The 23,180-nt window shown below is 41.7% G+C and overlaps 1 protein-coding gene across 6 annotated transcripts in view; it reads right to left on the bottom strand.

Moving 5' to 3' along the window:
• Positions 1-23,180, bottom strand: part of GALNT9 (polypeptide N-acetylgalactosaminyltransferase 9) — a 129,946-nt gene that overhangs the window by 40,509 nt on the left and 66,257 nt on the right. For all 6 annotated transcript variants that reach the window (XM_085593130.1, XM_021544476.4, XM_021544475.4 and 3 more), the window contains one exon: positions 22,461-22,578. In XM_085593130.1, the coding sequence (XP_085449256.1) occupies positions 22,461-22,578 (118 nt within the window). The remainder of the gene's footprint in view (positions 1-22,460; positions 22,579-23,180) is intronic.

Genomic DNA, 23,180 nt, shown 5'->3' with positions numbered 1-23,180 from the left:
CCAGAAACTGACTCTCCTTTCCTTACCCTGCTTGATCTCTACTTTAATACAATTTTTTAAGTGCTGCAGATTTACTTGTGTCCACATGGCCCCGTACTACTACTACCAGACCCTGCAAAATAAAGAAGGATCAAGAAGCCTACCCCTTCTGGCAAGGTTGACCCTGGAAAATGAAAAGCCTCTTGGCATTTTGATGGAAGTCATAAGGACTTTATTTTCTACAGAACAGCTAATTTTCTTCTTGAGCCACTTACCTGGGAACTGACCCAGTTTCAGCACCCAAGTCCAATTCCTGTGCTGGATCACACAGCCCTTCACAAACCCCAGTGTGTCTGGTCTTTAAAATGGGAAAAAGAGGTCACTCTGGACAGGAGGCTTAATTTGGAAATAAAACTCCAAGTCAGCAACATGGGAGATGCCATTAGGGTAATCTCAAGGCAAGAATATGGGGAAGAACAGGCAGACAGGGGAAAAATTAATATTACAAGGCCCTATTTCACATCTCAGCAGGCACAAGGTATGAACTTGACAGGTTTGTCCTCTGAGCAGCTGAAGGAGCGAATCCCATACATGGAGCATGAGTTCCAATGGCATAAGGCATTTCCAAGCTGTCAAAAAAACCCCCAGCACTAAATTCAAGCTGTTCCGATTCACTGGTACATGACTATAGAAACAGTGAGTCTGGCACCTTTCAGCTTTCTTCAGGATTGCAGTTCTAAAAGGATGATGTCTGGAAAAACATCAACAGCTTTCAGCTTGCTAAGGCAGAAACATTTCACACAAGGCTTTTTAACACATTTGAGAAATAAATAAAATTTAAGTGCTACATGCCTCTGGATCCAGTACAGCTTCCTGGTTTATACCCTGAACTGGTGTGGACTGGCATCTCATTACCAATTTCAAGGAAACCACACTCGTCTGTCAACTGAGAATGGGACATAACCCCTTTTTCACTGGCCATTACCAAGCTTTAGGACATATGTCAGAAGTTAAAGAAAATGCAGTATCAGCAGGTTTACACAGGGCAGATAAATAAAAGCCTAAAGGAAGTGATGGGTAATACAACTTGTACAAAGGGGGTAGTTGAGGTGCATGAAAAAGAAACATTAGGCTGCTTCACAAAAATCAGAAACACCATTCAAAAAGAAAGTTATCCTCAGACACTCCACTAAATCTAGTGATGGATGTGCTGATAACTCAATACTTAGCTTTGTGTCACCACTGTAAATCAGAGGCAATTTTTCAAAAGTCTGAATGTTGTTCTTTCTTAGTCCATCTTCAGCTCAGAGTTCTCAGCTCTAATGGCAAGAACAAAATTTATAGTCCAGAACTTTGAGCTGATTCTTATGCTAGATGGGAGCTTGTCTCCAAGAGGTTAAGCTAACATATTTCTTACTCTCACAAATGCTTGAAAGTTGTTAAGGAAGTCTGAGATTGACAAAAAGCGGAACAAGATATAGCCTAGGACTCGGGGAAGAGATAAAAATCAAATTTTAAACACTTTCTAATCTTTGCCATGCAAATTCTTTTTCCTGGAAAGGTTTCCTTGTTCTTCATGACCAGACCAATATTTTTGAGTCCTCAGATATTTATTTTCATGCCTAATATATGTATTTACCCATGAACAAAAGTCACTGAGCCCAGGGCTCTCCCACCAGCACAACATGTGGCCCTAGCACAACAGAAAATACATTTAAGGTCTCAGTGGTGCAGGACACAATATAAAACTTTTCCTTTTGATCCAGATACTTTAGGGCTTTTCAACACAAAGATAATTAAGACTGGTTAATTGATAGATATCAAAGTGAACGTGTATAATTAAACAAACATAGTGGGCTACTCTGAAATCTCGAATTGAGGGGGAATTCTCTTTACATGGCAGATCTGGGTTAGCAGTCTAAGGCAACTTTGCACACAGATGTTTCCTTCACACTTAGAATTGATTCACTCTTTCTGAATCAAATCAGTAAGACATTAGTTTCTTTGACATCTTCACTGAAAGGATGTGTCAAATTCTGAAAACACTTTGAAATTTGTCACAGACATGTAAGTGAGAGAAGTGATTTAGTCTTCAGTGTTGACATGAATAAGTAGTTTAGTGGCACCCTTTTGAAACACTGAAGAGTGAAACGCATTTATGTCGGCTGGAGGAGCAATCTAAAGCAATCTGAAACTGGAGTTGGTAAACACAGAGACAACAGACAAGAAGGAAAACAACCTCACAGATGCTTGGAACAAAGGGAGGGAAAAGCCCTTCACACTGCCAAGCTACTGCACCCCATACAGCTTTTTGTTTTTGGAGTTTTTTTTTTTTAATGAAATGAAACCCCCATGACCATGCAAACATGGCTCAGCACTGACCAAGGCTGCCAGATGTGCTGACAGCAGCTCACACACCTGACCAGACCAACTGGGCTGGAGATTCTGTCCACAGCAGCTGCTTACAAGACATGCGAAATGTATTACTGAAAACTTCACCTGGAAAACAAGGTAACATCAGGCTCTGATTTAGATCTCATCACTGAAACCATTGACATGGATCTATTTAATAGATCTTTTTTTTTTTTTTTTAATAGGCTCATCAGCTGTACAACCATCTTCTCCCACTTGCACATGGCAAGGAAGTGTAAGGCACTTGTGATAACCAGCTCTGTTCACATGTCTGAATCACTCAATTAGCTTTTTCCCCTTTGTGAAAAAAGAGCAGTGCAGATGACGCAGCACACGCTGGGAAAATCCATCTAATGGCTTCATGGATATCTCACACTGGAAGAAGTGGTAGATTGAGCCCAAGATTTGTATTACAACCTGACACTGATATTTTAAGCAGCCTTTTCTAACTCACTGATTGCCTTTCTAACCCTCTGAACAGGGTGAGTTACAGCAACAAACGCTGCCACTGTGTGGTCAGTTTTTTTAGCATTCAGGTAAACACAATACACTTTTTGTTCTTTATTCCCTCTCCTCAAAGGGGAAACTGAGAAGCAAGTTGATTCATCTTGTCCTAGTGATAACCTGGATGCAGGAATAAATTCAGGCTTAAAGTGTGTTTCTCCAATACCAGCACATCCCACTCTACCTGTGAGTGAACAAATCCTAATGATCTGCACACAGAAGCAAAGATGAGAGAAACACAGCTAGATGTGAATAAAGCAGAGGAGAAGGACTGAAAAAAACTGATTCTTTTTTTCTTCTGTATCATGGGGATTATTGAAATGCACTTTTCAATAGAGAAAAAACAAATTACAGAATGAATCAATGTTTGAAACCTGTCCCATTTCAGAAGAGAAAAACAAATACATATTTTAAATTACATTGATAATGTGTTATTTCTTCTCATCAAATTGATTTGCACAGTATTAAATATTGAATTAAAACACAACCACTGAATTGTTTCTCTGGAGGACTGGGAATCAGGCAGGACAGGAGGGCAGAATTGAGGCTCAAACAGCTACAGCACCACAGCTTCACATCTGGCCTTAATCCCAAGCAGCTTTCAGGGTGTGAATCACTGAGATATTCTGTCCAAGCAGGGCACAACTAACATTTGCCCCTCTGTGATAATTTATCTTCTGGTCCAAGCCCACAAGGCCAACAGACACAGTGCAATAAACAAATGTTAATGTGGCTCATTCTTGCCAGTTAATTAATAGCTCTTCTCAGAAACCATTTAGTAAATTATTTGGATGATGCATAGTGCTTTGAAGGCGTTTTGCAGTTACTAATAACACCATTCTCCCTTCTTATTCCACAGCTGGTTTTATTAATGGAATCTTTTTATGGATGAGGGCTGATCTGCAAGAATATTCACAAAAATAACACCAGAAATATGTTCCATATAGGTTGTTCTGAATGCCTAACCCCCAAGAGGCACAGCTGTTTCAGGAAGCCATCAGTTTGCTGGCTGAAGCTGAAGAGCCTGATTGCTTTCAGGAACTCAGAACCTGACATTCCTGTGTGAGAAGGTGCTTGCTGTGACTTTTCTAACTTTCCATAAGACACCAGAGTTCCTAACAAGGAAAAATTCACTTGCTCCATCCCTTATTGAACTCTACCAAGTCTAATGGGCTCTACTGATTCATTTTCACTTAGTTGGCTCTAAGATGCTACCTCATTATTAGTTCAGCTGCAGGCATTCACACCATCTTGGAAAGGTAAATTGGACCTAAAATCAGGGAATTACTCTTTTAATTAGGTTGGATTGATCAGAAAGGCTACAAAGATCACCTGTATTAACTACAAATCAGCAAATGTGCCCTGCTTAGAGTCAGGGAGTGACAAATGACCACAGAGGCCCTGTCTTGTAGCACTCAGCAGTGTGAGACCAAGCTAGGGGATGTTCCAGTAAGGCCATCCATCCAAGGGGCCACAGACTGCAATCAGGCTTAGCTGAAATTTGTTATTGTAATGAACTGAACCTTCTCAAAGTAGCAGCTGCCAGGAGGGAAGGATGTTCTATGGATTTCCAATACCAGCCAAACAGCCTCAATCTTGGAGCCAAAATTCTGTCACTCTGATGCTCCGTGGAGTGTCTTGTTTATGGACTTTTATTACTTATTCAGCTTTGTAAACCACTCATTCCAGAGCTCCCCATGGTATCAGCAATTTATCATCACTTGCCATCAGCTGTTGCATATTATGTACATTAGTAAAGTTCCTCACAGAAGCACAGAACAACAGAAGCAGTTTGGTTTATTTTCCCCAGCAAGAAGAAAAATAAAATCAAGATTTCCATAGAAATAAGCTTGCAAATATATAAAAATTAATAACAAGGCACTAAATGTTTCTGTGCCAAATGAGAGAGTGGGCAATGAAAAGCTCTTCATTGTGGCTAACCTAATGCACATTCTGGGAGGGATTTTAGGAATTACCTCGTGCTCCTGTAAGTGTCCTTCTTCAATGACATCTGTGTCACAGCTGCTCAGGTGATCTTAAGGATTCTCCCATTTTAGCACCCAGCCTCTGCCATCAAACATCTCTCAGTAAGAGCTGAACCACATAGGGGGGCATGCAGAAGTCACTGCTGCTGGGATGGTGTCAAAATGTATTTTAAGAAGATTCCTGTTGCTTTATTAATTTCAAGTTCCATTGAAAAGCAGCCCTTAGTTACAATACAGATACCCCTGCTTGCAAAAGCTCATAAAGCAATCTTGGTTGCATGCAAAACATCTGTACTCTATGTGCTGTTATGGCTATAAATCTGTATTATGCTCCTCTGCACACCAGTATTTATCTTTGTTGTTTAGTGCACCCCTGCACACTGGAGAATTCATTAGGAAAACGACAGAGTCATGCAGTGTGGCTATAAATTAGTGTGCTGCTGCCTGAAGAAATGCTATTGATTTTGCATGGTACTCCTGGATTTGCATGTTTGCCAGTCAGCTTAACCATAATACCATCATGTGTATCAAAAAATAGCCTCAAGAGTTGAGTCTGCAGCCCAGCTAAAGGTACCTTCTGGCAGAAGGTGGAGCCTTCACAGAATGCTAGTGTGCAAAAAGGCCCTCAAAGCAATCAACTAAGTGGCTTAGATTTAACCAAGCATGGAAAATAAAAGGGAATAAAAAGGACACTGCTACACCCAGGCCAAAGGAAAAAAGCCCCTGCAGGACTGCTGGAAAAGTGTTAATCAGGAGGTGGAAGACAGGGAAATCCAAGGAGGAACATCTGTTTGCAAGCCTTGGTTTGTGCTCTCCATGAGCTGCAGCTGCCTTGGCATTGTCACCTGTGACAGGGACACCCCCGTGTCCTGTTGTCACTTGGCTACAAAAGCTGTGAGTTGGCTTTGACTCGTTGGCAATCAATTATAGCAGGAGAGCCAATTGATCACAGATCATGATTAGCCAGATAATTTGCTCCATATTTCCATTAACAAGCCCAACGGGCATGATTAATTGCTGCAGGGGGTAGAATTTCAGCATGGCTAGTGGGGAACTTGCTTTGTAATATTGTGAATCCCATTACTGTTAATGGAAATTTAACAGCAAAATCCCCTGTGGATCACTTAGTAAAAATTACCCTTTAAGGTTAAAGGGGATTTCATTAATAGTATTCCAGGGTGCTCTGATTTAAAAGTACTGTCACACAGAAATATGCATCCCACTGTTTTTTGCATATCCCTTGTTATTATATCTATCACTTTACCCTTCTCAAATGGAATTTCAAAACATAGCTCAGCCTATTGAAATGTAAGGCACATTAAGGGTAAATTTTCTAAAAGTTATTCAAGGAGATTTATCTGCTAAATTCCTATTAATATTAATGGAATTGCCCAGACACTACTCTGAAAATGAACCCCAACAACAATTTATCAATTTCCTTGGTTCTTGATGCCTACAGCAGAACACACACCAATTCCAGCCCAGATTTGGGCTGGAAATCTGGATACCACGTTGTCACAGCTGATGACACCTAATGCTTCATCTGGCACTAATCTGAGATGCAGACAGAGTCTTATAAACGACTGTCTGGAGCCAACACATGGATGTCACTTGAACCTAGCTAAAGAATATGTAGAAAAATGTTAAGTTGTCACTCTAGAGTGCCTTCCTGACTGTCAATCACTAAGAAACACCAGAGACAGAATGCTCCTATTGTTGGGCAGTCAAGTTGATAGAGAGCCAGGCTCTCCTGAAACACAAGGCTTATGTTCTCCAGAAGCCAAAGCCCATTAAGACAGACACCCAGAGGAGTCACCTCCTAAATACACATAGAAAAAAGCATAACTGCAAACACTAGGCAGTGTGTCTCAGACTGATGACACCAATCCTTTAGATTAGATTTGGCCATTTGAATGTCAGCAGTATTGCAGTGTTTGCAGGCTCACTCATTTAACCTCCACCATGACCATTCAGTGAAAACACAGCCTTCCATGCAGGCTGATGCATGTGTACATCTATTTGATAGGGTGTTCAAATTGTGTGGCATTGAACATCCATGGGAACTGCTCCCTGAGACACCCTCCAGTAACATTGTACTGATGCAAACCAATAGAAATCCACAGGTGATTGCTTAAAAAAAAATTAAAAAATAGGTACTTTGATGTTTTGGTTCGAAGTGAGAGAAAAAACTGACTGGATCAAAATTCATCAGCTGGCACAGTTAGTGTCAGCCACAGCTTGATGCCACCACAGCCAATTATTGGCAAAACCCCTGACTAGTTTGGGAATACTCATGCACATAACCTGAAACATCCAAATTAATCAACCAAAATAACTTGTTTATGATATCAAGCAGTTATGAGCATTAAAACCATCCCTAAAACAATTTGGCTGCCCTGGATATGAAGAGGGATTCCCCTAGCCAAAATTTCCAGGATTTAGTGATACAAGGCACTGTAAGGATTTAAAATTTGTTTTCTGTTCCACTTCTATACCCCACGATTGTTTTTGTACTAAAACTGTGTCCATATTATGCAATCTGCTCCTTGTGCAGTGTGGGGCCTCAAGGTCTGTTTTCATCAAGTGGGAGAAAGGCAACATTGGATTCTCATTAGCATGAGATAATTCTGAGCTACTTTGTCCAACTACCTGAGGGGAATGAGTGGATGAAAAGAAAGAAGGCAGCATTAAAAAACAAGCAGCCACACAGAGAAAGAGAGACCAAAGGAGCAGAAGAGACAATCAGGCAAGAGATAACAGAGGTAAAAGGGATACAGCAGACAAACCTCAGAACAGGATTCATTCCTGAGACCTTGAGGGTTTTAGAGACTTGTCCCTGTGCATCTGAGTCCAGCCCTCCTTCAATAATTATCAGATTCTATTTGTGTTCACCTCCGTGTTCATTTCCTGAGGTCACTATTTCAAATTTTACTTTCAAACGCATAACACCTCTAGAAGTCTTTACCCCACTATCTTTCTACAGTCAGAGGGGATGTCAAAAGAAAGCTCTATTATCAACAAAGGCTGATTTCCCTACAAAATATAAGCCTCTTCCACTTTTCCTCTGGATTAATTTCTGCTCAAACTATGACATTTCCTTTACATTCTCACTTCATGTCACAGACAGAACACCTGGTTAGTTGTTCTTGCAATTAAAAAGGCATCTATATTTTTCTACCTTAAGTAATAGTAACCTGAGAAGGTTTTCCCCTTCTCATCTAGTCTAGGCTTCTCCTATTAGGCAAGAAAACTCCTCAAACCTCTAATGCGTCTCTTACTTTGAACATCCATTGTGAAAGACATTTATGAGCTTTCCTGGGAGTTGCTAAGGTACTTAAGAGGTCTGGTGTCCACAGCAGCACTGAGCTCATAAGTCATTGGCACAGCTAGAGGAGAATGTGGAACATTGTCTGGTGGAGCTGAGCCAGGAAAGGCGGAGGGAGGGACAGAAAAGTGATGAAATAGAATGACAAACATTGGCAAGAGCAGGAGACAGAAGGTGGAGAAAAAGTCTAAAGACTTGCCAGAAAGAAAGGATTTAAGACTGGGAAAAAAGCTGAACCAAGGTGGGAAAATGGTATGAATTTTCAACACAGCCCTTGGACAGCTCAGGATGATTTGGTCCTGGCCATTTGTCTCACACACTTCAGTGCCTCATCTCCACCATCCCCACAAAATACTTTGTTGTCAGATCCATGTGCAAAATGCAAAAGATATCCAAACCTCCATGACTGCCTTAGAGAGGATTTAATGAGAGCTGCTTGCACACCTCACCTGCCTGCCAGGGCTGAGAACTGAACAAAGTCAAACATGTACCTCCCCCTGCATCTCATCTTCATGGTTGCCAAGCTGGTGCCCGTCACACAACCAGCCTGGTTACATCTACACCTTCCTCAGCCCTGCTTTGGGTCTGTATGTTGAAGCTCTACCAGGCAGAACTGACAGCAGATCTGTGCTTAGCCCAGAGACTGTTGTGAAAGCACCTAGGGATAAATAGGGATGTGGCTGACACTCAGCCCTTCACATCTAGATTCCCAAAAAAAACTGTCAATGCCCCACAAGGTATGCAGAATGACAAAATTTTGTGTGAAGATCTAAAAAAAAATCTTAATAAGTGTGAGAATTTGCTATATTTTCATGTAGGAACTGCCTTTGACATTTGACATGACAGGAAACGTTGCTCCAGCAAGATGGACAACAGGGCTACGCCTAATTAAAACAGGCAGAGGGAATGGAAAGGGAGAGAAAGTAAGTTATAGCACACTGACACATCACTGCATCTTCCTGAAGAGATACTGAATAGGGATTAATGAGGAAAGAGAAAAATGAACCACATTTCCCTCAGCAATTATTTTTGCTGTGCTACCAGCTGGAGACAACCACGAGTAACCTGTACGAATGAAAGCACCTACAATGCTACAGAGCACACAGTGACACCAGCCTGGGTCTGAATCAGCTTTCCAACATCCCTTCCCACTTCTTCTGCCCAGGGAACACCTCAGCACAACCCCAGAAACAAAACACATTGACCCTCAAGTTAAAAAACGGCCTAGGGAGGAGATGGGAAGAAGGAGGCAAGGTAAAGGAGGAAAGTTAATGGATTGATTCAGTTTATACCAGGTCTGGCTTAACATTGAGAGGGCTCATTGAAGAACACTGGCCATGGCTCCATGATCTATTATCCACAACTCCATCCCCTGCAGGGATGGGCCAGGTTCATTTCAAGCAGCTGGTACTACCACAGATAATTTCTAAACTGACTTTACTAAAACTCCACCTCTCCTCTCATGAGGTTCCTGGCCAAGCTTGGTTTGACACAGAATCAGAGCCATGTCCCACTCTGCTGCCCTGCCCCCATATCAGAAAAATAATGGGTATTGTCAGTGGAAACAGGCAAGGGCTTTTGTAGGAAAGCAAAAAACATCCTTAATAATCTCTGCAGCCTTTTTGACTGAAGATCATTTGACTCTTATGAGCAAATCCCTCCACATTTCATTTGGCATGTGTTCAAGAAGCCCCAGTTCTAGCAATACTAATGCTTCTCTCTTATCTATTTACTTTAACAGCATTTTTTTTCTGCCATTCCTAAGTCTGGCACAATACTTCCCTGGCCCTCAAAATATAATCTTTATTCTCCTCCCTATCACTTTGTAAACATTTATTTTTACTTCCCTCTAATACCAGTAATCAGAAAAGCACACATTTTGAGGCTTGGAGACACCTGCTTGCATTGGCTAATCTTCCCAGAGCTCCTCTATGATTCTCAAAATCCTTCTTGCTAGGCAATTTGCTTCTTCCCACTCAGCACCACGGCTGACCCCTCCTTTCTGTCACACACCCATTTTCTCATCCCTGTTCTTAACACCATCCTTAGCCCTGTGTGTGCAGGATACCATCCATCTGGTGAAGATCTTGTCTTAGGAAAGGACCTTTCTTCTTCCCAGCCTTTTCTGTCTACCCCACCTTCTTTTTATATTAAAAAAGGTATTTCTATACAGGTAAAAATCCCTTTTAGTAACTCCTTCCATGCTAACACTACACATGTATTTAAGATGGATCAGTTCATCAGAGCACCCAAACATTCTGGCACATAAACAACAGATTTGTAACAGTCTCTTTTAGATTATACATATGTTATTGATTATGTGTATTAAAGGGACAATTTATGTACAAAACTGGTGGCTGTATATTTATAGTTAAGAAAATGGAGTGATGCAGAACATTCACAATGAAAATTTAAAATCCAGTGAATTTTAGACTCTGTTCTGCTTTCATTTTGAAAGACTGATTGAGGCAAACGCAAAATTTCTCTCTTTAATTCTCCTGCTACAAAATATAGCACATCCATATCTTTCTGCTTTTGGAGAGAAAAATGGTTCTGCATTTGAAATTGTGCATTTCAGATTAACTGTACTATGAAGTTCAGCATCTCACCATAAATCCAAGTATTTCACAGAAGCCCTTCTGAGGAAGAATGGCCCAAAATGAACACTAGTCCATGATCTCTGCTTACATATAAATATGTATACACAGATTTATATACACAAACACACAGATGAGTTATCAAGATGGAGAGACAGAATGTGTGCATGATGCTGCAGAAAGAGGGCATGCTTAATTAAAGGATATCAGTAAAAGAACAAATTGATATGTCTGTGACAAAAAAATCTGGCTTTGTGATCCGTCTGATGTTGGAGAGGATTACAATATTTGATTGTAGATTTAAGAAAACTGAAAGTTCTTAGGTGGAGATATATGAAATAGGAGCAAAAATCCCCCAACCCTATCCTCAAATTCTTTTCATATGCCCATATAGCAATCAACAAAAGAGAAAAACCTGTTATTAAAAATAAAATTACCTACTGATTGGAACTTCTAATATTCTGCAGAATAGGGAAATGAAGCATCCCAGTTACGTTTTACAGGAAATCACAGAGAAAGAAAGCATGTACTCTGTGTCATGTGAGTTTCTCTAAATACCAGCATTGGTTCCTAAGTAAAAAGACCCTGCCAAGCCAAGATATGACATGCAGAATTCAGTTGTGGCTTGACAGTGTTCAGCACAGTATTACAACATATCAAGAGACACTTCCAATGCCTTCTACTTCTGTTTTACTCTAACTAGAGATCTGCTTGCTGTTTGGGACCCAGAAAGCATGAGCCCAGGCCATTTTAACACCCCTGGGAGGGTGGGAGGGCAGTGGGTGGGACAGGCACCAGACCTCTCTCTCTTCACAGCACACAGCAACCCAAACTCCTTCTGACAAAGGAAATCAATACTACAGCCAGAGATGTGCCCTGGCTTGGCACAGAATCTCAAATGAACAAAAGGCCTCCTCCTGCCTGAAGATCACCCCCTGAGCACTGTATCAAAACTCACCTCATTTAATGCAAGCATCTTGCAGAGGGTATTTTCCCCTCCAGGCCTTCCACGTCCTTCTCTAACATTTTCTGTTTGAGATCAGTAGTCTATACAATTTATCGCACCTGTCAAAGCTAATTTATTCATACAATCTGGCAGTAATCAAAAAGACTGAGATCGATGTGCCAGCAAACCCTGACATTTATTCATATTTTAAAGTCCTATTTGACCTTGAACTGCAGCTAAGTGGGAGCTGAGCTGTCAGCATCTCTCTGAGGCTGCCGGGGTCTGGCAGATCGGCGCCTCTCGGCTGCAGGCACCACGTCAGGGCAGCAGCAGGACAGGCTGAGCCACGGACACAGGGAAGAAACACAGCTCCAGTCACAGCTCAGTGGTCACAGACCCACCAGCCAGCCCAGCACATGCACCAGCGCAGCTGATGCCTTAAGATTTTTGATTTTGTATTTTCCAAATTCTATAGTGCATCAGTGCCTAGCTCTAAACTCCATGGGAAGTGTGGTTAATTGTATTCACATTGTATTTAGACAAAACAATTCCTCTGGGCCTGTGAGCCAAGGACATGCACACATTCTGTCTCCCCATCTTGACAACTCATCTGTGTGTTTGTGTATATAAGTCTGTATATACATATTTATATGTAAGTAGGATCATGGACTAGTGCTCATTTTGGGCCATTCCCTCACAGCCTCAGGCCCTGAAAAGTACAAACAAAAGTAAATTGAGGAAGGAGCAAACTAGGAGAGTGACTTCATTACCTGAGGCTGTAACTGGAGAATTAATGCCTGATATGCAAATAGACCGCACTTATATCTGTCTGAAAAACTTGTGACCATTGTCCATCTTGGATGTAGCCTCTGCAAGGCTTTTGGCTGCCCAGGGTGTATCTTTTGAAGGCCTTTGATAGATAAATACCCACTTTGTCCTCCGAACTCTGTCTAGCCTCTGTTCTAGGCAGCCATTCCAAGGCATCGCAGCTTGAGACTCATTGCTGCAGTACAAGTGTTTGGGAGCCAATGGATTTCTTGATGCGGGATAAGAGGGGTGAGGGAAGGGAGAGAAGAAGGAATATGATGTGTGTGCACAGGCAGGATGCCTGTGACGTGGTGCTGCCACACTGGCCTCAGCAGAATGCTGCCAGACTGGCCCCAAGGGCTGCTCTTGCAAGTGGAGGGGAGGCAGAGACAGAAAACGACACCACCTCTCCTCCCTCGGGGATCAGGGACAGTGAGGGAGAGCTCAGGAGATCACAGAAGATCCATCAGAAACTCTGCAAGCCAGCAGGAACCTGCCAGCACAACATGGCAACACCAGCTGGAAACAGGAATGGGAAAACAGATCTCAAGAGGATTGCTTTGGATGTGCTCTCACACTCCTACTCAGACCCAGAAATTAGGACTCACTCATTCCTTCTGAAGTCCATCACCCCTATCCATTCTTCACTCAATCAGGCCCTAAAGAGCACAGGAATTTCAAATGCAATTCTTATAATCTATGCAGGTGCAGTAATCACGTCAGGTTTTAAATTAAGACCAATTAGTAGAGAAATACAATAAAGTTTGTTTTAAATAGTTTCAGCCTGGCTCTGCCATCAGATGACTCTCAGACATCCCATGAGGACATCTTTGGAGCCTTCTGCCTCAGTTTCCCCTTGGTTAAATGAAACCAAACTCATTTACCTGCTTCCTCAGGGCATGCCAGGAATTACAGACAGGACCTGCTCTGAGGTTATTGAATCATTTGCTTTTCTTCTGATAGGAAAGTATTTGTGCAAATGAAATTCTCTCAGAGACACAGAGGAAATCTAAGTGTCAGCTTAGGTAGAAATATGCAGCTACAGTTTTACTAAAACACGTGAATAAATTATTTTATCACAGTCAAAACACTTGACTATGTGATATGCAGTTGCACCCAAAGCAGATTTTGCAAATGGATTTTGTTGCTTCTCTGGGTTCTCCTTGGCTGCGTTTCTCATGCTATAAATTCTGTACGTCATATTAAATATGATTTTTCAGTGAGATCTGCTTTTTCTAACCCTAGAATACAAATAGAAATGACAGTTGTGTCATTTTCTGTTTGTTTTCCTTCTCTTTTAAATAGCTAACACCTTTCTATTATGTTGAAAGAAAGCTACCAATGGAAAGCAATTGGTATTTTGACCAATGCTTTTGTGCACATTAAATATATGTCTAGCACTGCCATAAAATCTAATCTGATATTCATGGAAGGGAAACAATGACATATGAGAATGCAGAGGGAATTTATCTATGTGAATCTAGCCTGGCTGCAGCACACAAGCAGTGAAACTACACACAGAGCTGTGTTACAATAGACATGCTAATAAAACATTTCAGCCAACCTGTTTCCCTATTTTTCCTGTGTAGAAAACAAAATTTAAGAGCATCTTGAAATTTTGTGGCTATAAGCATTTTAATGAAGTTTTATTTCTGTCTGTGCTCAGCCAGATAAGGATCTGGTTTCCTGTTCTGGTTCCTCTAAGAGGAGGTGCCAGGTCCCACCCTTCTGGGAGCTCTTTGGGGGAGAAGCACCAACTCCCCTCTCACTGATGGCTGATTTCCTGCTGCCTCCTACACAAAATGCTCTTTCAAGCCCAGAGTTAAGCTGCCTTTTTTCCATGTGTTACACACAATGCAGATAATGATAAATTTGGCACCAAGGAGTGGACCTTTATCCAACAACACAGCTACATGCATTATTCCTTCCCTGCCCCTGCTCCTCAGCTCAGAGGTACTTGTCACACAGGTCAGCTCAACGTGCTCTGCCTTATTCAGGTGACGCTACTGCAAGGATAATTATTAGTCAGTTAGAGATTTCTTTAGCAAATAAAAAAAAAGTACAGCAAGAAAATGTCACATCACCCCTCGAAGGCTTCCAGGCAGAATGAAAACAGAGCCAAGCAAACCCAGGCCCCACAACTCTTAACCCTCCAAGCCTACAACTCTCAAAGATCCCCTCTGTTACCCTCATGCTCCCATGACAAAACAACTTCCACTTGCCAGTGGTGACAACTTAAAGGTTTAACATCATAAATTAATGGTGACCTGTGCATCCTGCAAGGGGAACATCCCAGCTGTACATTTAAACCTCTACAACCCCACCTCCAGACCTGCACTCTGCCTGGAGGAGCTCAGCCCTAAGGCTGGACAGACTTTCCCAAATGAGGTAATTCACCTGCAGGTACCTGGGGAAACCAACACAACCACACATCAGCCCTGGTCACTGCCAAGGGAAGCAGTTTGGGCTGTGACCCACACATCCACTGGCTGCTCCCCCAGAACTTCCCAGGCTGCTGGTCTGGGTTGGGACAACCACACAGGACACTGCCCCAAGCCAAATCTTTGCTCCAACTGCAGAAATCTGGGCTGAGAGGACTCCTCCCATCTTAAAAGCCTCTTAGTGATTCCTGATTAACCTCTCATCCCCCCCAAGAAATGAGAACCAACTGGAGAGCTACTCAAAAAGTCAATTAAGAAAGGGGCATCCCCTCTCTGGGATCAGCTGGTATTCTGGATCACTTTCATGGTTTGTTTTTTTTTTGTGTGTGTGTGTAGAAAAAGGATGCTTTCAACAGAACTGTTTTTCTCTTTTTTTTTTTTTTAAGAATTCTGAGAGAGATTCAAAATGGTTCCAGAAAAACTCAAAAAAAATCTTTTGCCAGGTGTGCTGGGACCAAGCTAAAGACTGGCACCTCTGGGTACAAAACAGCCCAAGCCAAGCTTTCAGTAATCAGCATCAAAATTGAGAGCTCTACAGACCATTTGGAGTTCTGGATGAGCTGTTATTTTGCAACACAAAATATGTTGTATCAGAAAGTTTCTGAACAGCTGTAGCTCATCTCTAGTGTTTGGTTCAGACTCATCATTAGGCAAGTGAAACCTATTTCAATCTCAATTAACACTCTCCTCTTCATTTTCCCCCTGTCTCTCTCTCCTGCAGTTCACACTTGCCTCTGAAGAGGAACACATGTCAGCTTGAGATCAAACCTGCAGGAAAGGGGCTGAGAAGAAAGTGGAAAAGACTAAGGAAGCAATTTTTTCCCCTCAGTTCTTTTGCTGTTGATCTCTTTCTGAAATTTCCAGCCCTGTGCTTTGATAATGTCCTGGTACATGAAAGAGTTTGTAACATAAAATGTTACACTCGATGGAGCATGATGTGATACTGGAGCCAAATGGCCAGATGCTCTTTTCTGAGCTATTTCCAGTGCTCCCACTTTAGAGAGTGTTTTTAAGGGTACTCACAAGCTCCAGTCCTGTAGTGTGCTGGCAATTTCATGCTAGAGCACCATTGTGCTGTGTTCTGATGAAACCATTGTTCCTCATGCAAGCTTAAAGTTATCATTATTTTAATAAAAAGAAAAATAATGAAGAAAATAAAAAAGAAAATAAAAGATGACAGTGTGGTTCAAAGAAATTGCAGACAGGTAGGGATTTGGGTTTTGTCCCCAAAACCAGGATCATACATCCCATTAAAAGTACAATTAAGTCTATATTAATAATCTGTTCAGAGAAAACTATTCTTAACTTCATCAGAAGAAGCCCAGGGCCACATTTAAGCTGTTTGGCTTTGCTTTACACTGTTTGTACATCCTGTTCTTTCACGTGAGGAAGACCCTTTACAGAAGAAATCCTCTGGTTTGAAATGTGGCCGAGGTCAGACATTTGAACCCTGTCCCCAGTGCTGGTTATCACTGGAATCAGCCTGTCCTCACCTGCTTTCCCACCATCTCCCTGGATCTGTTCTGGGCTGGGATCTGACCTCAGAGCTGGGGTCAGATCCCTGGCACTGCTGGCATCTCCCTGCCAGCTGTGAACACAGATATTTGCCTCTGCAGCCCATGGAACTGGCCATGGGTGACTCTGCGTGGTTTTTGGTCACTCTGGGTGGTTTTTGGTCACTCTGGGTGGTTTTGGACACTCCAGGGTTCAGCAGGCTGGGGTTTAACACCTGCAGGGGCTCCTTGCCACAAAGTCTGTCACCTTTTCCAGAACTGCTGGACACAAATGCCAAGCCTGATCCTGTCCTGCCTGAATCTGTGCAAGTCCAGTGGAATTAGGAGCTGCTAAACCCTTGGATCTACTGGGGGCCTGGCTCATCACTTGTGCACATCAGCACAGAACCAGCTGCTCCCCTCCCTTTCCTCTGAAGAAGGAAGGGAGTTGGGAATTCATGGAAACCAGGGAATTCATGGAATCCAGGCACCAGGACTTGAATCCTTTCATGAGTTCTTAATTCTTGGCTCCACAAGCTTTGCATTCTTTTACCTTAGGAAATAGCAATGAAGCTGCTAAAGTAAACTGGAGATGGAGAAAGGGGACACCTTTACTTACACACTTTATCTGGAGGGTGAGGCCTGGGAGATTTATCACTGAGATCTTTGCAGCCTAAGCACTGGGGCAACTTCCAATAACAGAGATTACATCACTTACCAGGATTTTGCTTAGGCAGTGTAGAACTGCTCAGAAACGTTTTAATAGCATTTAATTTCATGCTGAAAATGCTGATTTATTGCACTCCACTGTGAATAGGCATGTCTAAGCACAGAGCACACTACTTTTCTGATGTCAGCAACTGTGGGGTTTTGTTAACATCGTTTAAATGATTAAATGTTTTTGAACTAAAAGGGTTTAAGACTTTTAAGTCAAAACTGAATTAATTTATACTACAAATTACAGCTTGGGAAGGGTCAAAATAAAAATGAAGTGTTTTCAGATTCACCATAATAAGACACTTTGATTAACCTCTACTTTTTGTACAATTTTCACTTGTATTTTACCACAGCACGTGTGAAAAAATGCTGGAAATTTGAGTAACTCACCAGAACTGAGTTTCTATTTAGCTCTAAGACTAGGGATCTGGCCCCATGAATCATACAGAGCAAAAAGCATTGTCCAGAATTCAGAATTAAAATTTGCTATACATAAACCTTGTGACATTTTCATTACAGCATACCAGTCTGGAATCTGCATTTAAAACACTGACTGCTCAAAGGAATCTAAATCTCTTTAGCTAAAGGTAATAAAATGAGGTCAAAAATTCACTACTCAACAATCTACCATTAGCATTTCTGCTCAGAAAAAATGTAGTTCATCTATTTTTAAAGAAAGTAAAGGCAGGACATATAAGTTGGAAAGTATAATGATTTTCTTGTGTATGGAAGTCGATTAGGTAGCGAGCTGTGTTTCCTCATAAACAGATTTTGGTGCATCTGCATCATGATTTTTTTTACAGTACACACAGTACTTGTGTAAGCCAGAAGTGGGACTGCATTTGTGTTTACACAACCCACGGTTTCATCACCACCTCCATCACATCCAACTAAATCACAGCAGCAGAGAGCACACAGGGTCTGAGCTGGATCCTGCCTGGGGTCAGCTCTGTTCAGTCCTGGGGGTCTCTGTGCTCCCAGAGACATTCCACTGACAGTGGCCACAGAACTGCCCAAAGGCACCTGGGACACACCTGCTGGTGCTGACCCAGTGCTACTGAGAATAAAGCAGCCTGATGCTGGCCATAAAAGAAAAGGAGTTTTACTTGCAGTTATCAATGTGGCAGCATATTTTTTTAAATTTAATTTGTTTGGATTCTTAATGGTGGAAGCAGAACTTGATTTCTGCTGCAGTATCCTTTAAAATAAATGCTTGATCTCTTCCCACCCACCATTACAGCTGATGGGCACAAAATAAAAAGAACAGCAATTCATTCACCTTATCACTGGAGCACCAGAGGAAGCGAGGGATCCTTAGTACAATGATTAATGACTCACCATAAAAAGATGCATCATAAACTGCTTGTATTAGGTTAAATCATAAACTAGGCTTTTAATGTTTATATGATCCCTTTCTAAATAATTAAGTGTGTAGCTCCCAGTAGGAATGGAACTCACATGATGCTTGCAAAGCACAGTTTCTTACAGGGTGATAGTTTGGGACCCTCATTTAAGGGACCCCTGTCTGCCTCCATATTCAAGCACTGCTTGAATTTCTCTTCCTATTGGAACATTTCTCTGTATGACAGGTCAGAGAGACCATTTGATGTTCAGGAGCAGCAAAGATGATCTACCCTGAATTTAGAGTGTCTTCTTCAGCCTGTGCTCATGAAGGGCAGCTCATCCACAGAGGAGTCAGCCAAGCCTGGATGCTGTAATTTCCTGTGTTTAGATGCTAATAATAACTCCCAGCAGCTTCAGCAGCTGGTTGGAGAACAGTGAGAGAATAGCACCATTTGTCCTAACAGCCCCCCAAATTATCCACCTTGTGCTGAACCTGCCACCTTTAAAACATAGTACAAGGTGACATTATGTAAGTGCCCATCCATTTCCTTACTATCACAAGCCTGCAAATGTATCCATCTCCCTTTTATTTCCCAGAACAGCTGGTGCTTTTTCTCAACCAAATCTCCCAGAATCTCCCTCTCTTGGCAATCAGACATTGGCTTCAGTGTAAAGTCACCCCATCAGAAGAATGTTGCAGCTCTAACCAGTCTAAACACCATTATTTACTCAAAAAATAACAGGAGTTTGAAAAAGAGCTGCAGACCCCTAAATACTTTCAACAGGCATAGTAGGTAGCCCCAGTCTGTTGCTGCACTGCTTATTCATAGTCAATACAGAAAATCACTTAGGTTAATTACTTAAATATTTCCATCTATGGAATTTAGAAAAGGGCAAAGCCAACAGGGGAATACCCAAGATCATTATTTTTAAATAAACAATAGATTTCATGGGAGTTTGCTGGGTTATCAAACAGTACCCTCCCAAATCAGCTCATTAGTTTCACTGTTTCCCTATTTCACTTTATTAAAACAATTTAGACAAGGGTTCACTAGATGCAATGTAATCTATTTCAGACACTCCAAGACTAATCCCTTTTCTCTTAGCAGTTACATGATAATAGTTCTCAAAAAGTTGAAAAGTATTATTGCTGCAGCTATTTCAAATAGGGACTGTTTTCAGTGAAGCACAGGCCACCACTTTCCCTACATCTTATTATTTATTAGTATATTAATTTTTGTTCTTTACTTATTCATTCATTTATTCCTTCCTTTTTCTATCTTACATTGCTTCACACAAGCAGTCACACATGATCAACAGCATCCTCTGTGCAGGTGGGGGGATGCACCAAATATCTGTGCATGGGTCACCGCACCAGGCCTTAGGAAAGAAGTGATTTTTTGCAATTTACTTGGAGGTTCTGGAGTTAAAAAACCCCAACTTGGTAAATTCACAGTGGTTTTATAAATAGCCTAGAGAGAAGGGAGAAAGTTCCCATGCATTTTCACACTGTTAGTTTCTGACAGCTCTGATAGACTCACAGGAGGGGATCACACATAGGATTTGCAAATTAGGAGGCAGAGACTGTATGTTACTTTCCAGGCTGGAAACACAGAGTAACAGACCTGTGCTATGGACACATGGCTTATTTCACAACAAACTCATACTCTTGTATTTTCATAAAACTTTTTCCAAACAGTAGAGTTAGAATTTCTTATAGGGCAGAACAAAACCCCAGCCAAAAAAAAAAAAAAAAAAAAAAAACAACCCAAAAAACCCCACAACCAAAGAAAAAGAGCTGGTTTCTAGATCCAAGCTTTCTGCAGGCTTTAACAGGTTCCCTATCCCTGAAAACCCATCCTCACTCACCTCAAATCCTTGTCTCTTCAAGTAAGTGCCATTTCATAATCCTATTAAAACCTTTGCCTCTGTTTACCAGGAGCTCTAATCGTACTCAGCAAGTTCTCCTGGTCTAAGGAAGAGTGACAGCTTTCAGATTTCTTAGGAGGCTTATTCATCAACCACGCCAGAGTTTTGCCAGAGTGTTCAATCTATTCTGGGAGCAGCCATGTGGAAAAAGCTTCAAACAGCTCAAAGCCCTGCACAATGATAAAGGAAAGCTCACACAATCCTGGTAATAGCCTGACCCTCTTAAGGAAAATTGGATGATTTGTGGTAGCAGTTTTTCTGTCCCCTATGTGAATTCTGAACCTTAAAGTATAAGCAGTGTATTCACACAGTCCCATTACAAACCCCATCCCTCTTGCAATGCTGGAATAACAAATACACACCCATGTGTGACAATAAACTCTTACTGCAGTGACCTTCCTCCTCAGTCCAATGGTGTGAAGGAGTTTGTAGCCATTTTAGAAAAAGAGAAGAGCCAGATAAAGAATGGACTAATTTGATGTTCAATGTTTCACCACGAGCAGAATATATGCTTTAATGAGCACATTACATGCACCAGGGACATGTTACTGGGAAGCAGGGGATAAAGAGTAAAAGGAAAATAATTAAACAGTCAGCTTTATAATGAGGAAACTCTGCTCATGCAACATTAACCGGCCTAATTTTCAAATGCTAAGCAAAGACATTTTCCTTGGGCTTCAGGAGGACTTGCTGGCAAGCACCACCTTGAAATCAAGGGTAAGAGATCACAGGTATCAAACCTCCTTTAGGTTCAGGCCACAGGGATTGATATTCCAAAGTCATCTGTCCACACTTCACACTGACCTGTCCAACAGGATTGAATACCTGCACCCTGTATTACTCTAAAAGGAGGATCCTTAGAGTGGTGAAACATCCTAGATTCATAATGTGTGTATGATGAACATTACAACTGACTTCTGCCAGCCTGGCCTTAGTTTTCTGTGGGTATTACATCTGTCAGACCACAAATGTACAACCTCAGCTAAGGGCAATGAGCACATGGAGACTTAGAGTGGCTGTTTGCACCAGGAAAGGTACTGGGAAAAGGGAAAACCTTCCTCACTGGGTTCATGCCAGAGCTCACCCCTAGGTCAGGGGTGGCTCTGTGTGGTGGAAAAGTCTCTCCAACCCGAGCTTCCAAAGAAAGGCTCAGTATTCTTCTGTTGTCTGGTCTCAAGGCAGTTTATTGCAAGTTATCTAAAAGATTTTCTTCTGGGGCTGCTGTGGTTTGCTCACAGCTCAGGCAGAGGCACACACACACCCTGACATCCTCTCTGACCCCGACTGCTTCTTCTCTCCCTGCCCAGGGCTGCTGCTGTCTTTTATATGGTACATTACGTGTTACATGTTTACAGTTTTTCCCCAATGCCTATTACCTATATTAAATGGTGCCTTTCTACTCTAAACCAATCTGTGAGTGCCAACATCACCAAGAACATGGAGGTAAGGAAGGAGAAAGAGGGAGAACAGGGCAGGCCCAAATCCCAAATCCATCTTAAAACCTCTGACCCCTATGTACAAAACCAAAACCCCCCTGTACAGCACTAAAAAATTCTTCCCTTTACTTTGCGACTACTTCTACTGTAATATCTAAACTTTTGTGACTTCTTGTTCTTCCTGCAAGGTTGGTAACTCATTCCATGGTTCAAATCCAAAATCACAGCTGTTTCCAGCTGCCTGCCAGAGTCTCAAATGCTTTCTGACCTGAGCCTGGAACATCCAAAAATGTCTGAGGGACATTTTGAGTTCCGACAGGTTCAGACACTGACAGGGTGAGCCAATAAAGCATATTCCAATAAAGCATATTCAGTTCTCTCAAGGCCCACAAGGCCATGAACATTAATTTGCTGGCACTGTCACTTCCAGAGTGTTGCATCATCCATTACTCCAGCATAACAGCCCATCAGGCAGACAGCAGCTCTGCTGGCCCACAAGCTCCCCAGCACTCTTTGCACATGCACAAAGTCTCTTGGTTACTCACTCTCATGCCTAATTCGATGTTTTCTCCTCCATAGACCTCCATGCCAGGGTCAAGCAGGCCAATCTCGCCAAAATACTCTCGGTCCACCACAAAAGAGCATCCAATCATGGCTGGTGTCCTGCACAGAGAGATCAAAACAAAAAAATTAAGCCATTGATTAGCTCTTACAGATCCCACCTCATAACAAATTTACACAGATTAAACAGTTCTTAGCATTCAAATTTACATTCTAAATTTACCAATTACCATCAATCACATGGCACTTCAGGTATGCAAGAAATTCCAGTACTTCTCTATTTGCTGCTGTAATTTCTGAAGACTTTCTGTTGAATCACAAACAAAACAAAAACCACACAGGTTTTTGTAGAGCTTTGGGACCACTTCTAACTAGAGAATGATTCAACAGAAATTGATTCATTTGAGACCACTTCTAACCTGGATACTCCTGCCTGGGCACTTACATCCTCTGGTGATGCATATATTTATACACCAGGATCTCTGCATCTATAAATTCAAGTTATTTGATAAAATGCATCTTCCTGATTTTATTTCCCAGAGCCAAGCCTGGAAACAGATTTGCCTAAAAAAGCTGAGAGCTCTCCTGTACACAGGATGAGAAATATCCTATATACATCTTGATTTCACATTTTGTACCACTGAAAAGCATATCTTAGGCTAACAAGGAATAAATTTGATATTGGAACTAAAATGAAAGAAAGA

Source organism: Lonchura striata, chromosome 15 (assembly GCF_050655825.1).
Source record: "Lonchura striata isolate lonStrDom1 chromosome 15, ASM5065582v1, whole genome shotgun sequence".
Taxonomy (NCBI): Eukaryota; Metazoa; Chordata; class Aves; order Passeriformes; family Estrildidae; genus Lonchura; species Lonchura striata.
Note: the sequence above shows the minus strand (reverse complement) of the source record. Positions and strands in the feature narration are given on the sequence as shown.